Below are 13,180 nucleotides of genomic sequence, written 5' to 3'. Positions count from 1 at the left end.
TTTATTTGCAGATTCATATTCAAGAAGGTAAGCTCTAGAAAAGTTACTCGATGGATATTACAGATTTGAGGGAAAATTGAAATTTCTTGGATAGTATAATTACATACATTTATTGCTGCTTACAAGCATTTGTTCATCCACTTCCATTTGTGCATTTCTAAAAGTTGTTAATTAATTCGGGGCAAGTTACCAGGATAAAAAATTAACATAAATTGCTTTCAAATAAAATATACAGCTTCAATAAAGATTGTATATTTAATGCTATCCATTACTACTATACGTTATAAAAAAATTGAAATACCAGAAATAATTCATTTCGCAAATTTCTTCACTGTTATCGGCCCCATTTCCAATAATTCACATATAATACAAAACCCTCAATATTCATATCGTTCAACTTCAAGCATCTTCCACTATACCTAAATCACAATAACCACCACTGTTTATCCAACGACAATAAATGCTTTAAAAGAGCAAGGTTCCATCGAATCGAGTAACATCACGAAACTTCAAGTTGCTTGAGGTGAGGATACTTTACTGGAATGCGAGTGCGTCGGTTTCGGTCCAATGGTCGGTGTTTTACTAGAGACTGGACACAGAACCTGTTTGTAGGCCTCTCTATAAAGTTTATTAGTGCCAGCATAAATGAAAGGATTAATTACAGAAGATGCCCATGCCAGTACAGACCCAATCACGTGCAGAATCGGAATTTTTATCTTGTCGTCGATCACGTTGGCCAACATCAGTGGCATAAAACACAGAAGGAAGCACAAAAATATAGTCAACATCAGCCTGGTCACTCTAGAATCTTCTCGGCGTTGAAACCCTCCAGCTTTCCTCCTGGAGATGCCAGAGTGCGCCTCTAGATTCCTCCTACTCTTCCTTACCCGCCAATAAATGCAGAGGTATGAAACACTGATGACAACGCAAGGCACTATAAAACCCAGAACGAATAGAAATTTCTTTGGGCTGTTTCCATTCTTTTTCAGGATTGTACAGGAAAATGTGGACGGTTCTAGACCCAATGTTCCCCAAAAACCAAGCAATGGCGGTAGAAGCAGTGAGAAACTTAAAGTCCATATGGCAATCAGCATTAAAATTATTCTCTGCGTGGTGTACAATTGAGCATATATCTCTGACCTCGAGATTAGTATGTACCTGAAACATAGAGTTATTTCAATAATTTAAATTCCATTTAAATTGGAAATTTTTTAATTTATTATCAATTTATTATTAATTGTTGTATTTACTATAGCTTTTGTAAGAATAGAATAATGTGTCTAATTATAACTAAAAAATTTCTAATTATACAAAAATGGAAATAAGTAAAAATTTAAAGATCTCTTTGATTCTCCAATTTTTACAATCTCAGTTTAAATTAGTACAAATTAAGGAAAATGTTATAGCACATCCAAGATATGCTAATTATCTTATATAATTATTAAACTATAAACATTAGTCTATTCATAGCTTTCAATCACTAAATGAAACCCTTATTTTTCTGTCGATATAAATTCGATACGGTCGATAACGTAATACAACTTCAAGAGCAGCTGTCGGTATTGAATTTATCATGTGTACATTTGATCCTATTTCAGATGAGCAATAGACGATTAGCTTCCATAGAAGCATGCTGAGTTTGTAAAATCGGGAATGTAATTCGTCAGCACAATTTAGAATAAACTAAATCAGGAACAGTGACATTAATCAATGATTGTTGAAACAGGTGTCTCGTGTTATCACGAATCGTTAGAAATATGTAAATGGAAAAGAATCAGCCTATAATGATTCTATGCTAAGTTTATACTAAATGTATTATACATATTTGAGGTTACAAACCGATTGATCGTGATGGCTACCATACTGAGCAGCGATACTGCCACGTTCTGTGATCTTACGTGAAAATATTTAATTATGAACAAAATTATAAACAAATTGCCTACAGTATACGATATTGCGTAGCAAATTCGTATCAAACGAAGGGCTTTTTGTAAAAATGTAAGAATGTGCGTAGAAAATACGCTCGGAGGTGTCTTTTTAAACGTCGATGACCAATTATAATGATCCAGAATAATTATAATTATGGATATTGATTGATTCGGGATACTCTCACCTAAGCTTAAAGGTGAGAATGAACCTCCTATCCTTCTCACTTTTGATGTAATACTTCATTTTTACCAAAAATCATGCGTTTTTGGAAAAACTCACATTTTTCGGAAACTGAGGGTGATAATGGAACTTTGATTACAGATTCCTTTCCAGGAATAGATAGTGAAGATTAAACTTTCTGTTGAACAATGTTATAATCTAATACTAAAACTCTCAAACCAGTCGAAATGATTGGTTTCAGAATTTTGATTCTCAAATAGCGCTTTAATTAATATTATTTATATACGTCTTTCAAATTGATAGTTATACTGTTAAATACAACTAAATGTAAAGTAAAATATGTAATAGAATTTATTTAAATTCATATATTACTTTTATACTCATAAATATCAATGTTTGTAATTAAAAAACTGTAATTATGGCACACTAATTGGAGAATCCTTTATAAATTAATTGGAGAATCCTTTATTAATTAATTAATTAAATTAATTAACTTTAAGTATTAATTTAGTATTAATTAATTTTTATAAATTCATCAACAGCGAAATTTTTAGCAATTCTTTGAATGAAATTCTCTTTTCTGAAATTTATAGATTCTTTAATAAAACTTACATATCACTTTTATACTCATAAGTATCAAAGTTTGTAATTAAAAATTTATAATTATAGCATACTACTTGAATAATTCTTTATAAACTAATCTATACTATCAATTCTAAAATTTGCAGTAATTTCAGTAGAATTTTCATCTTTGAATTTTATAGAAGCTTTAATAAAACTTACACCTTACTTCTATATTTATAAATTTATAATTAAGAACATTGATATTTATAATTATAACCCTCTATTTAAATAATTCTTCATAAATTAATCTCTGCTATCAATTGTAAAATTTCCAGCAATTTAAGTATAATTTTCTTTTTCGAATTTTATAAAATCCAAATAAATTCAGCGTGTTTAAAATTTCAAATTTCACCAAATTACTAATAAAGGAAAATCAATAATTACCTGCAACCAGCTAACAAAACTTGTCTGTACATCTCGACGGTACTCTTACCACCGATTTGTCTTCCACTGAGATAGGTATTGTGGCTGGAATTGATGTAATAATGCGAAAGGGGTTGGTCCATGTCCATCCATTCTTCCAATTTGTCCAAAAACACCGGTGCATTTTCGTCCGACATCAAATAACGAACAAAGCCCTCCTTGGTCAAGCATTCTACGCATAACAGAGAGGTTATGTCCCTAACACGTTTAGTTGTGACTCTGCTAGCAATGCATCAAACAAAAATCGCGTTGGGAGCAATAAAAGTAATTTGTAGCCGTATCAAGCTCCATCTTTGAATATGGCATGAATTTTGTAAAGAGGAGCTGCGTATCCCGCAGAGAATGCACCTTCTTTTATTCAAGCTATTATATTCCCGCGCATAAATAGAAAGTGACGCATATCGTGCATTTGCACGCATTTTTACGGATACCATTAACGTAGATTAAAACGAGACGTACACGCGAGCGCATAAATTTTCATAAATCCCTTCCGTCCTCTGATAAACCATATCGAATTCCCGATTTTATATCTGAAATCCTGGAAAATTATTTTTCCCATTTACCGAGGATTTACGCGTAATATTGTCAAACAGTGAGCGAGGCTCGCAGCATTACGAAATGAAAGATAAAAGTCGAGAAACTTTCTTTAAAGACGGTTTTGCGAAGGCAGAGATAAAACGCGAAGATAATTAACTCCGGTGCAAAAATGCGAATCACAATTCGGGATTACAAATCTGTGTATGTAGGATTGGGGTAAGTACGGCCCTGAAAAAATGTCAAGAGCGTTTTAGAACGAAAGTGATCGCGTGCAAGAGGATTGACTGCAAAGAATATTTGTGGTAGAGTCGAATGAAAATTTAGGGATGCGTCCAGAGTGGTTGAAGTACTGTGCGTGGCTGAGAAGAAGTCAACTCGTTCGGTTGCGGAGCAAGAAGGGTATTGCACCGCTTATACTCTCGTTAGTAATACCCACTTTTCTATGACACTCCCAAAACTACTATTTCCAAGTTCGCTAACGTGAAACGTTAACATAGGCGTAAGATATCCGCGAAAGAAATGTTATCTCAGAGTTAACTTACAATGAATTGGAAGCACTACTACGCTTTGGGATGAGTCTACGCTCTTGCATCTATTTTTTGCGTCTGCCTCACTTTGTCTCGTTGCTTTGTTCGCTTTCTTTGTCACATGGTGTTCTATGACCGGGCTAATAGGAAGGGATCAGTTCTACCAATAAGGGAAGCGTTTTACACTACTTCTTCCATGATGTTAGAATGGTTGGGCTGGTGGGGATTCGGTCCTACAAGTTTCTCAGATGAGTTCTTTCATGCAACGCAGAGTACTATGCGTGGCTGAGAAGAAGTCATCTCGTTCGGTTGCAGGGCAACAGGGGTATTTCTGCCATGACGTTAGAATGGTGGGGATTCGGTCCTACAAGTTTCTCAGATGACTTCTTTTCAGCCACCCATAGTGCCTGGCCCACCGAGGTTGCGTGGGAAAGGGGCATGATTGGGAAGGAAAGCCTGGGTATGAAAAAGGGGAGAATAAATGGTTTAAATAAGGGTGCAAGGGTGAGGGCAAGTCAGTGTTAAAGAATTTTTTAAGCCAGTCTTTTCGCAGTCTTTAAGAGTGTGTCAGTGTGTCAGTCAGAGAGTATGTAAGAAGTCCAAGTCAGTCTAAGAAAGATCAGAATAGCGAATCTCTCTTGTTTCATAGCCATCATTCTATTTATAAGCTTATTTTATTCTATTAAAAAGCCAACAGTACTATCTTAGGTCAATTCACTCAAAATCCGATCCTACATGTATAATTCCAAATTATAATCCTTGCTTTGTATCAAATAATTGTACGATTATTTTATTTCGAATTATTTACATTTATTTTGAAATTCGAACATTTGCTAAATTATCTTCGTTTCTGTGTAAAATTAATTTTTTAAACGATTACCTTTGATCGTATTCTGAAGATGTTAATTTCATTTTTAAAACGATCGTGGTTAAATTTTTTCATCACTTTTATCGTCTATTAATTTTTCCATTCATTACCTTTGACCGTGTTCTAAACTTATTAATTTTATTTTTTGGAGTTGCACGTGAGCCAATAATTTTTGTTACATTATATCAATTTGTGACTTTTCACGCGATACAGATGAGAAAGATAAAATGTACTTCGCTGCATTTACATTTTACACGAAAATTTTTTGGAATATTGGGGAACTGATTAACAGAGGAAAAATATAAAATATAATTCGTAATTACATTTTATAAGGAAATTTTTTAAAATATAGAGGAATTCATTAACAGGTGAAAGGGATAAAATGTAATTTACTGAATTTACATTTTGGAAGGAAATTTTCGAAATATAGAGGAATTGATTAACAGGTGAGAAATGTAAAATGTAGTTTACTGCATTTACATTTTGCACGAAAATTTTTGGAATATAAGAGAATTGATAGATAGGTGAGAAATAAAAAATATAATTTGTGTTTACATTTTACAAGAAAATTTTTTGAAATAAAGATTAATTGATTAACAGATGAAAAATATAAAATGTAATTTACTGCATTTATATTTCGGAAGGAAATTTTCGAAATATACAGGAATTGATTAACAGGTGAGAAATGTAAAATGTAGTTTACTGCATTTACATTTTGCACGAAAATTTTTGAAATATAGGAGAATTGATTGATAGGTGAAAAATAAAAAATATAATTTGTATTTACATTTTACAAGAAAATTTTTTGAAATAAAGACTAATTGATTAACAGATAAAAAATATAAAATATGATTTGCTGCATTTACATTTTAAGAGAAAATTTTCGACATATAGAAAAATTGATTAACAGATGAAAAATGTAAAATGTAATTTGCATTTATATTTTATAAGAAAATTGTCTAAAATACAGAGGAATTGATTAACAGATGAAAGATATAAAATGTAATTTGCTGCATTTACATTTTAAAAGAAAATTTTCAAAATATCGGGGAATTGATTAACAGATAAAAAATATAAAATATAATTTGCTGCAGTTACATTTTAAAAGAAAATTTTCGAAATATAGAAGAATTGATTAACAGGTGAAAAGGATAAAATGTAATTTGCAGCATTTACATGTTACAAGGAAATTTTTTGAAATATAGGGGAATGGATTAACAGGACGATTACAGTACAAGCAGGTGATTAAAATTTCACGATTGATAGGATAAATTGTTTCGTAAAGCAAACTTACTCGAATCCCTTGCTTTCTCATCCATCTCGTAATCGTTGATTATCTCGGTGCATCGTTTCTCGTCGTAAAGTGGATATAAAATTTCGTTCAGCCGAGGGTCCCTTTGTTTCTCGTTCATAAATTGCACTAATTGTGCCAGGGTGATCGTATCCGATTTTCCTTTTGTTCTGAAACATACCATTTGTAGCATGATAATTCGTTATCCTGGAAGATTTACGGCACGATTACGTCACGATGTAACAGGTACTTACATGGATTGAAATAATTCTTCTATATCGTTCCTTGGGCAGATTTTGAAGTACAAGTTCTTGAATTTCTCGAACGTGAAATCTTTCGGCTCGATTTTATCGCTCTGAAAATCACATTTTTTAAATTTTTATTATTCCCATATTTCAAATTTCCTTTATCGCGAATTTAATACTCCGTTATAGATCTAAATGATACAAATTTTCTTATTTTTCTTAAATTTTTCGAACGTAAAACATTTCAGTTCGATTTTATCACTCTGAAAATGACAATTCTTTAATTTTTATTATTCCCATATTTCAAATTTCCTTTATCGCGAATTTAATACTCCGTTATAGATCTAAATGATACAAATTTCCTTATTTTTCTTAAATTTCTCGAACGTAAAACCTTTCAGTTCGATTTTATCATTCTGAAAATGACGATTCTTCAATTTTTATTTTTCCTACGTTTTAAATTTTCTTTGTCGCAAATTTAATACTCCGTTATAGATCTAAATGATACAAATTTCCTTATTTTTCTTAAATTTCTCGAACGTAAAACCTTTCAGTTCGATTTTATCATTCTGAAAATGACGATTCTTCAATTTTTATTTTTCCTACGTTTTAAATTTTCTTTGTCGCAAATTTAATACTCCGTTATAGATCTAAATGATACAAATTTCCTTATTTTTCTTAAATTTCTCGAACGTAAAACCTTTCAGTTCGATTTTATCATTCTGAAAATGACGATTCTTCAATTTTTATTTTTCCTACGTTTTAAATTTTCTTTGTCGCAAATTTAATACTCCGTTATAGATCTAAATGATACAAATTTCCTTATTTTTCTTAAATTTCTCGAACGTAAAACCTTTCAGTTCGATTTTATCATTCTGAAAATGACGATTCTTCAATTTTTATTTTTCCTACGTTTTAAATTTTCTTTGTCGCAAATTTAATACTCCGTTATAGATCTAAATGATACAAATTTCCTTATTTTTCTTAAATTTCTCGAACGTAAAACCTTTCAGTTCGATTTTATCATTCTGAAAATGACGATTCTTCAATTTTTATTTTTCCTACGTTTTAAATTTTCTTTGTCGCAAATTTAATACTCCGTTATAGATCTAAATGATACAAATTTCCTTATTTTTCTTAAATTTCTCGAACGTAAAACCTTTCAGTTCGATTTTATCATTCTGAAAATGACGATTCTTCAATTTTTATTTTTCCTACGTTTTAAATTTTCTTTGTCGCAAATTTAATACTCCGTTATAGATCTAAATGATACAAATTTCCTTATTTTTCTTAAATTTCTCGAACGTAAAACCTTTCAGTTCGATTTTATCATTCTGAAAATGACGATTCTTCAATTTTTATTTTTCCTACGTTTTAAATTTTCTTTGTCGCAAATTTAATACTCCGTTATAGATCTAAATGATACAAATTTCCTTATTTTTCTTAAATTTCTCGAACGTAAAACCTTTCAGTTCGATTTTATCATTCTGAAAATGACGATTCTTCAATTTTTATTTTTCCTACGTTTTAAATTTTCTTTGTCGCAAATTTAATACTCCGTTATAGATCTAAATGATACAAATTTCCTTATTTTTCTTAAATTTCTCGAACGTAAAACCTTTCAGTTCGATTTTATCATTCTGAAAATGACGATTCTTCAATTTTTATTTTTCCTACGTTTTAAATTTTCTTTGTCGCAAATTTAATACTCCGTTATAGATCTAAATGATACAAATTTCCTTATTTTTCTTAAATTTCTCGAACGTAAAACCTTTCAGTTCGATTTTATCATTCTGAAAATGACGATTCTTCAATTTTTATTTTTCCTACGTTTTAAATTTTCTTTGTCGCAAATTTAATACTCCGTTATAGATCTAAATGATACAAATTTTCTTATTTTCCTTAAATTTTTCGAACGTAAAACCTTTCAGTTCGATTTTATCATTCTGAAAATGACGATTCTTCAATTTTTATTTTTCCTATATTTCAAATTTTCTTTATCGCGAATTACAGATCTAAATGATTCAAGTTTTTCTTATTTCTTTATCTGAAATTTAATATTTTATTACAGATTTAAATGATACAAATTTTTCTGATTTTTCCTATTTCCTTTACCTCAGATTTAATATTGCATTACAGGATTAAATAGTACAAATTTTTCTTACTATTCTTCATCGCAAATTTGATATCTTTTCGTAGATCTAAATAATGCGAATAATTTTATTAACATTATAAGCTACAAATATCAACGTGAAATAATATTAATACATATATTAATACGAATCCGAATAATATGAGAAATATTTTTCAGATATTTACGAAATATAAAATTAACCACGAAGACATTTTCCACGATAGCGTTATTCTTCTCGACTCTTTGCAATACAGAAATAATTAGCATTGTCTATGATGCAGAGCTTTGTAAGAATAAGATTACATCGGAGAAGCTTACCTTTCCACTAGGTAAGCCCATGTCTGCCAGTCCTTGATAAACGAGTTTTTCCGTTTTCCCAGAGGCGAAAGTCTTCGATATAACTTTCACCGGCACTTTTCCTTTTGGATCCACTTGGAAGCTCAACCTCATCCAACTGATTAATAAACGTACAATTTAATGTCCATCGATATTCCGTTCCCTCGGTTGTAACCCTTTGCACTCGTATGTCACGCTAGAGGTGACAATGCTAATTTACCCTAAAACTCGTATGTGACGCTGCAGGTGACAATACTAATTTCCTCTAAAACTGACATATTAATTTATAATAATAAAAATTGTTGGAAGTCAGCTACGCCCATGCAACGATGACGACAGGCTTGTTACAGGTTGCAGGCGAATACCGACCTTTGGACATCAAGGGGTCGGTTTTGGGGGTTTAAAAGGGCCTGCTGTCCCTTGGAGCTCTTCACTCCCAGATCAGGAACAGTACAGATACTTTATATATTGTGATCCACAGTGGCATTAAGAAAGACTCTAGTATTTTATTTGTATACTGCATAAAATGTATAAATTTCACGTATATTAAACCTTTATAAATACAATTGCTGTATAACTGAATAAGGTTACTTCCCTGCACGTTAATCATTTGGCTATTTCTTCCACGAAATTCGCAACAAAAATAAATGAAATTGTTAAGCCTTGGAAGGTCGTGCCGGTATTTTGTTCAGCCCTTGATTAGAATAGACCCAGAAGACCGTTAGGGTCTTCTGGCAGCCAGATTCTAATTGCTGTTTTAGTTCAAGTTCCGTGTCCTTTCTATCTTCATTTTCAATGCATTTTCAAACTATTCTTTATTTCCCTCGGGTCACCGGACACGAGGCTTTCTTTAGCCATTAATGTTAGAAAGCAGGCAACAGCACTTAGGATTTGGCTGACGATAGGCCTGCAAAGAAAGGGACCAGGCCATGTGCGATGTCGCGACTTTCGGAGCCATAAAGTAACGGGTCCTTCAGGAAGGATCACGAATGTGCGGGTGGCCCACCAGCAACCCCCTTTGAGGGAGAGGCTTCCTCCACCGGCAGACCTGGTCGCGGAAGACGGTCCTCCCTTCTTTGGGGGCATCTGATTCGCGGACCGAGGGCCCACCCTCGGTCCTGTCAACCACCAATGGGAAAACCGATTTCCCTTTGGAAACCATGGGCTCCGAAAGATCGTGCATCGCACAAGTTAGTTAGGTCAGTACCAGTCAGTCAGCAAATAACATTCGAAGAGTTCAGAAGAGTTAACCGGAACAATTACAAAATATAGAGTCCACTAAAAACACAACGTTCCTCAAGAGATTTGGTTCGTCATTAACCGTCGCCAATTGCGGTCGACCTATTGACGATATACAGAAATAAATATAACACGTTGAATTCTACCACTGTAAATTACTTTAATTCATTTAGCTAAAAATAAATACAAGTTGACACCTAACAATTTTGAAAATAAATCGAGTGCAAAGGGATGAAATAATAAGATCGACATAATAGTTGCATACTGTTTCATCAATTGTATAGTTGGACAAACGTTTGAAGCTTTCGTGTTGTGCGTGATTAATCGTAAACCAGCTTGCCAGTCCTAAATCAGGCGAATTAGGAACATTTAGGAAATTCACTATGAATGATAGTTAATGATAATAATAACGATAATGGAAAAAGTACAAGAAAATATTTTATTACTTTTTTGACAATTAATTTTATAATTAATCGTAATCTCGTTACCTTGGCAGTTTGTGCGTCTGCACAGACAACGTGCTGATAATGGATATTAGTATAGTCGATACCCGAGCATATGGTTAAGCTTTTCTGATCTATATCGTCCATCGACCCGTGTTTACTTATTTTATTACACAACTTAGGATCCTAAATGATCAACGGAAATATTAAATCCTAGAATTGGCGAATTTTAAGCGAATTAAATAACTCATTATTAACGATTACAGTGTTATTTACCTTCGGAGTGCCGCCATAACGAATGTCACTCACTTGAGCCAATTCTATCACGTCACCGTCCTGTATAAAAATGTTTATGTTTATTAATTAATCAATATTCAATCAACTGAACTATTGATAATAAAAGAAACACGATATTTAATTCCTTTTTCTATGAATATTTTTACTTATATTGTAATAGTTTCACCAAGTAAAATACCCTGTTATAATTTTTACAAGCGTTTAAACAAAATTTCTTTAACACGTTAAATGCCACGCTGGTCCCCAGGGACCGACGTTAGACTTTCCGTTCTGGTTTGACCCAGACTAGGACCAAAAGGTGCTAATTTTGGTGTTAAATTCTTCGCCATCTTTGGACCCAACATTTGGGAATTCCTGTTATAAAAATTGGAACAGTATCTTCGAGTTTTATGAACACATAGTCAACTGCCGGTGGCCCACTTGACGGCCGAGTTTGGGCCTAAATGGAACGGTAAGTAAAACAGGCTGGGCACTTAACGTGTTAAACGCCACGCCAATTTTACGTGCCGTTGCGTTCACGTCACAGTTAGCCGCCATGCGGGCCCTTCCGGGCCGTACGGACCGGCGGGCCTGAATAGAAAGTCTTGCGCCGGTCCTAGGGACCGACGTGGCGTTCAACGTGCCGTTCCGTTCACGTCACAGTTAGCTGTCATGCGGACCCTTCCCCCTGTTAAACGTTTATTAACCCTTTGTACTCTGTTGTCGCCACTATGGCGACATTCTAAGATAGCCTGCAACTCTGTTGCCGCTACTGAGGCACTAGAATTCCGCTGGATTCATATCAAATATTGTTAGATAAAATTCCCGAAGCACAGGATTACTATATGTTTCCTGGTAGATATTATACCAGTATACCTTTGGCAGAAGAATTGATGATAATGAAATGCTACTTGACTGGTAAATATGGTACTATAAAAGCTAACAGGAAAGGTAAAATGACTCGGAGTTGCTGGTAGGTCATATTAAAAATTGCTCGGAGTGCAAATGGTAACAAAAAAATATTAAAATTGATGTAATATTTCATTTTTCTAGAACTACTGTTATTCCCATTTTCTCATCGGATTTAGTTTCATAAAATAGAAACCTCTTTCTTGAAATGGCGAAATGTCCTTACTCTAGATTTATTAAATGTCCTTACTCTAAACTTATGCTTTAAATTAAATAAAAAAGTAATAACATTGATGGAATATTTCATTTTTCTAGAACTACTATTATTCCTAGTTTCTCACCATATTTAGTTTCGTAAAATGAAAACTCTCCGGTGAAATGGCGAAATGTCCTTACTCTAGACTTATGCTTTAAATTAAATAAAAAAGTAATAACATTGATGGAATATTTCATTTTTCTAGAACTACTATTATTCCTATTTTCTCACCATATTTAGTTTCGTAAAATGAAAACCTCTTTCTTGAAATGGCTAAATGTCCTTACTCTAAACTTATGCTTTAAATTAAATAAAAAAGTAATAACATTGATGGAGTATTTAATTTTTCTAGAGCTACTATTATTCCTATTTTCTCACCATATTTAGTTTCGTAAAATGAAAACTCTCCGGTGAAATGGCGAAATGTCCTTACTCTAAACTTATGCTTTAAATGGCGAACAAATAGCGATTCGAAGACTCTACCTTGCCGTCGCTCTTCCAATAGACAAAGAACCCATACTCGTCGACTTTGAATAAGCAGTTCGGTTCGTACTCCGTCGTTTCCTTGTCTTCGAACCACCGATCGAACGTCGAACCGTTTCTCAGCAGTTCCGGCACTTCGACCCGCCAATTGAACTCGAACTTCTTTGTCATGTTGTCGACCTTTTCGGTTCGTCGACAAAATGTTCCGGTTTCTCGGTGCTTTGAAGCGAACCTGGCCTGGCACGAGACTCGAATGACTCGATTCCACTGCGAAAAGCAGCTCGAAGACGAGTAACGCGATTAGGCAAATCCAATTTAACGTATGAGGATTCGCTCGCGATCGGGTAGAGAGACGGTCGCATAAGAGATTTTTAACTTATATAAGATCAATGCACCGCTTTTTATTCGTGTACATAATGGAATTCGTCGAAATCTAATTTCCTCGGATTATATAAAAAATAGAAGATGAGGGGTGAAGGG

At 33.3% G+C, this 13,180-nt stretch overlaps 2 protein-coding genes across 2 annotated transcripts; both read right to left on the bottom strand.

Moving 5' to 3' along the window:
- Positions 1 to 346: 346 nt before the first annotated feature.
- Positions 347 to 1,880, bottom strand: LOC108550572 (protein trapped in endoderm-1-like). The gene is made up of 2 exons (XM_017904326.1): positions 1,840 to 1,880; positions 347 to 1,158 (listed from the first exon to the last, which is right to left on the bottom strand). Exons 1-2 carry the CDS (start codon positions 1,860 to 1,862, stop codon positions 510 to 512), a joined length of 672 nt encoding a protein of 223 aa, XP_017759815.1. The 5' UTR covers positions 1,863 to 1,880; the 3' UTR covers positions 347 to 509.
- Positions 1,881 to 3,068: 1,188 nt separating this feature from the next.
- On the bottom strand, positions 3,069 to 12,929 carry LOC108550573 (1-phosphatidylinositol 4,5-bisphosphate phosphodiesterase). The gene is made up of 8 exons (XM_017904327.1): positions 12,701 to 12,929; positions 11,053 to 11,112; positions 10,822 to 10,962; positions 10,599 to 10,678; positions 9,077 to 9,212; positions 6,634 to 6,734; positions 6,383 to 6,549; positions 3,069 to 3,328 (listed from the first exon to the last, which is right to left on the bottom strand). The coding sequence occupies exons 1-8, from the start codon at positions 12,869 to 12,871 to the stop codon at positions 3,114 to 3,116; spliced, it is 1,071 nt and encodes a 356-aa protein (XP_017759816.1). The 5' UTR covers positions 12,872 to 12,929; the 3' UTR covers positions 3,069 to 3,113.
- Positions 12,930 to 13,180: the final 251 nt, after the last annotated feature.

This window comes from Eufriesea mexicana, unplaced genomic scaffold, assembly GCF_001483705.2.
Source record: "Eufriesea mexicana isolate 0111107269 unplaced genomic scaffold, ASM148370v2 scaffold2884, whole genome shotgun sequence".
NCBI classification, from domain to species: domain Eukaryota; kingdom Metazoa; phylum Arthropoda; class Insecta; order Hymenoptera; family Apidae; genus Eufriesea; species Eufriesea mexicana.
The sequence above is the reverse complement of the archived record's forward strand: the minus strand, read 5'-3'. Positions and strand labels throughout refer to the sequence as shown.